The sequence below is a fragment of the Buceros rhinoceros genome, unplaced genomic scaffold (assembly GCF_000710305.1).
Source record: "Buceros rhinoceros silvestris isolate BGI_N320 unplaced genomic scaffold, ASM71030v1 C12424684, whole genome shotgun sequence".
NCBI classification, from domain to species: Eukaryota; Metazoa; Chordata; class Aves; order Bucerotiformes; family Bucerotidae; genus Buceros; species Buceros rhinoceros.
The window spans coordinates 1-634 of record NW_010447632.1 but is presented as its reverse complement, the minus strand read 5'-3'; the positions used below and the strand labels follow the sequence as shown (position 1 = coordinate 634).

Sequence of the window (634 nt, the reverse complement as noted above, 5' to 3'; positions counted from 1 at the left end):
ATGTCAGTCAGAAGAAACAAGCTCAATAGTTTCTCCAGGGAAGAGTTTGAGTCCTTCAAGAAAATGGAGCTGCTGGATGCCAGCGACAACCGCTTCATCTGCTCGTGTGAATTCCTCTCGTTCATCCACCACCAGGCTGGGATAGCCCAGGTGCTGGTGGGGTGGCCGGACGAGTACATCTGCGACTCTCCGCTGGCAGTGAGAGGGGCGCAGGTTGGCGCCGTGCACCTCTCCGTGATGGAGTGCCACAGGTCCCTCATGGTGTCGTTGATCTGCGTCCTGGTGTTCCTGGTCATCCTTGTCCTCGTGGCCGTTGGCTACAAGTACCACGCGGTCTGGTACCTGAGAATGACCTGGGCGTGGCTCCAAGCCAAGCGGAAGCCCAAGCGAGCCCCCGCAAAGGACATCTGCTATGACGCTTTTGTCTCCTACAGTGAGAATGACTCCGACTGGGTGGAAAACGTGATGGTGCGGGAGCTGGAGCAGGCCTGCCCCCCCTTTCGGCTCTGCCTCCATAAGCGGGACTTCTTGCCCGGGAAGTGGATTGTGGACAACATCATTGACTCCATAGAGAAGAGCCACAAAACGCTCTTTGTGCTGTCTGAGCACTTTGTGCGGAGTGAGTGGTGCAAAT

General features: G+C 56.8%; 1 protein-coding gene across 1 annotated transcript; it reads left to right on the top strand.

Moving 5' to 3' along the window:
• LOC104500672 (toll-like receptor 2 type-2) lies at nt 1-628 on the top strand (the record flags this gene model as incomplete). The annotated part of the gene is made up of 1 exon (XM_010144357.1): nt 1-628. A coding segment is annotated over exon 1 (628 nt), but the record flags the coding sequence as incomplete, so codon positions are not given.
• Nucleotides 629-634: the final 6 nt, after the last annotated feature.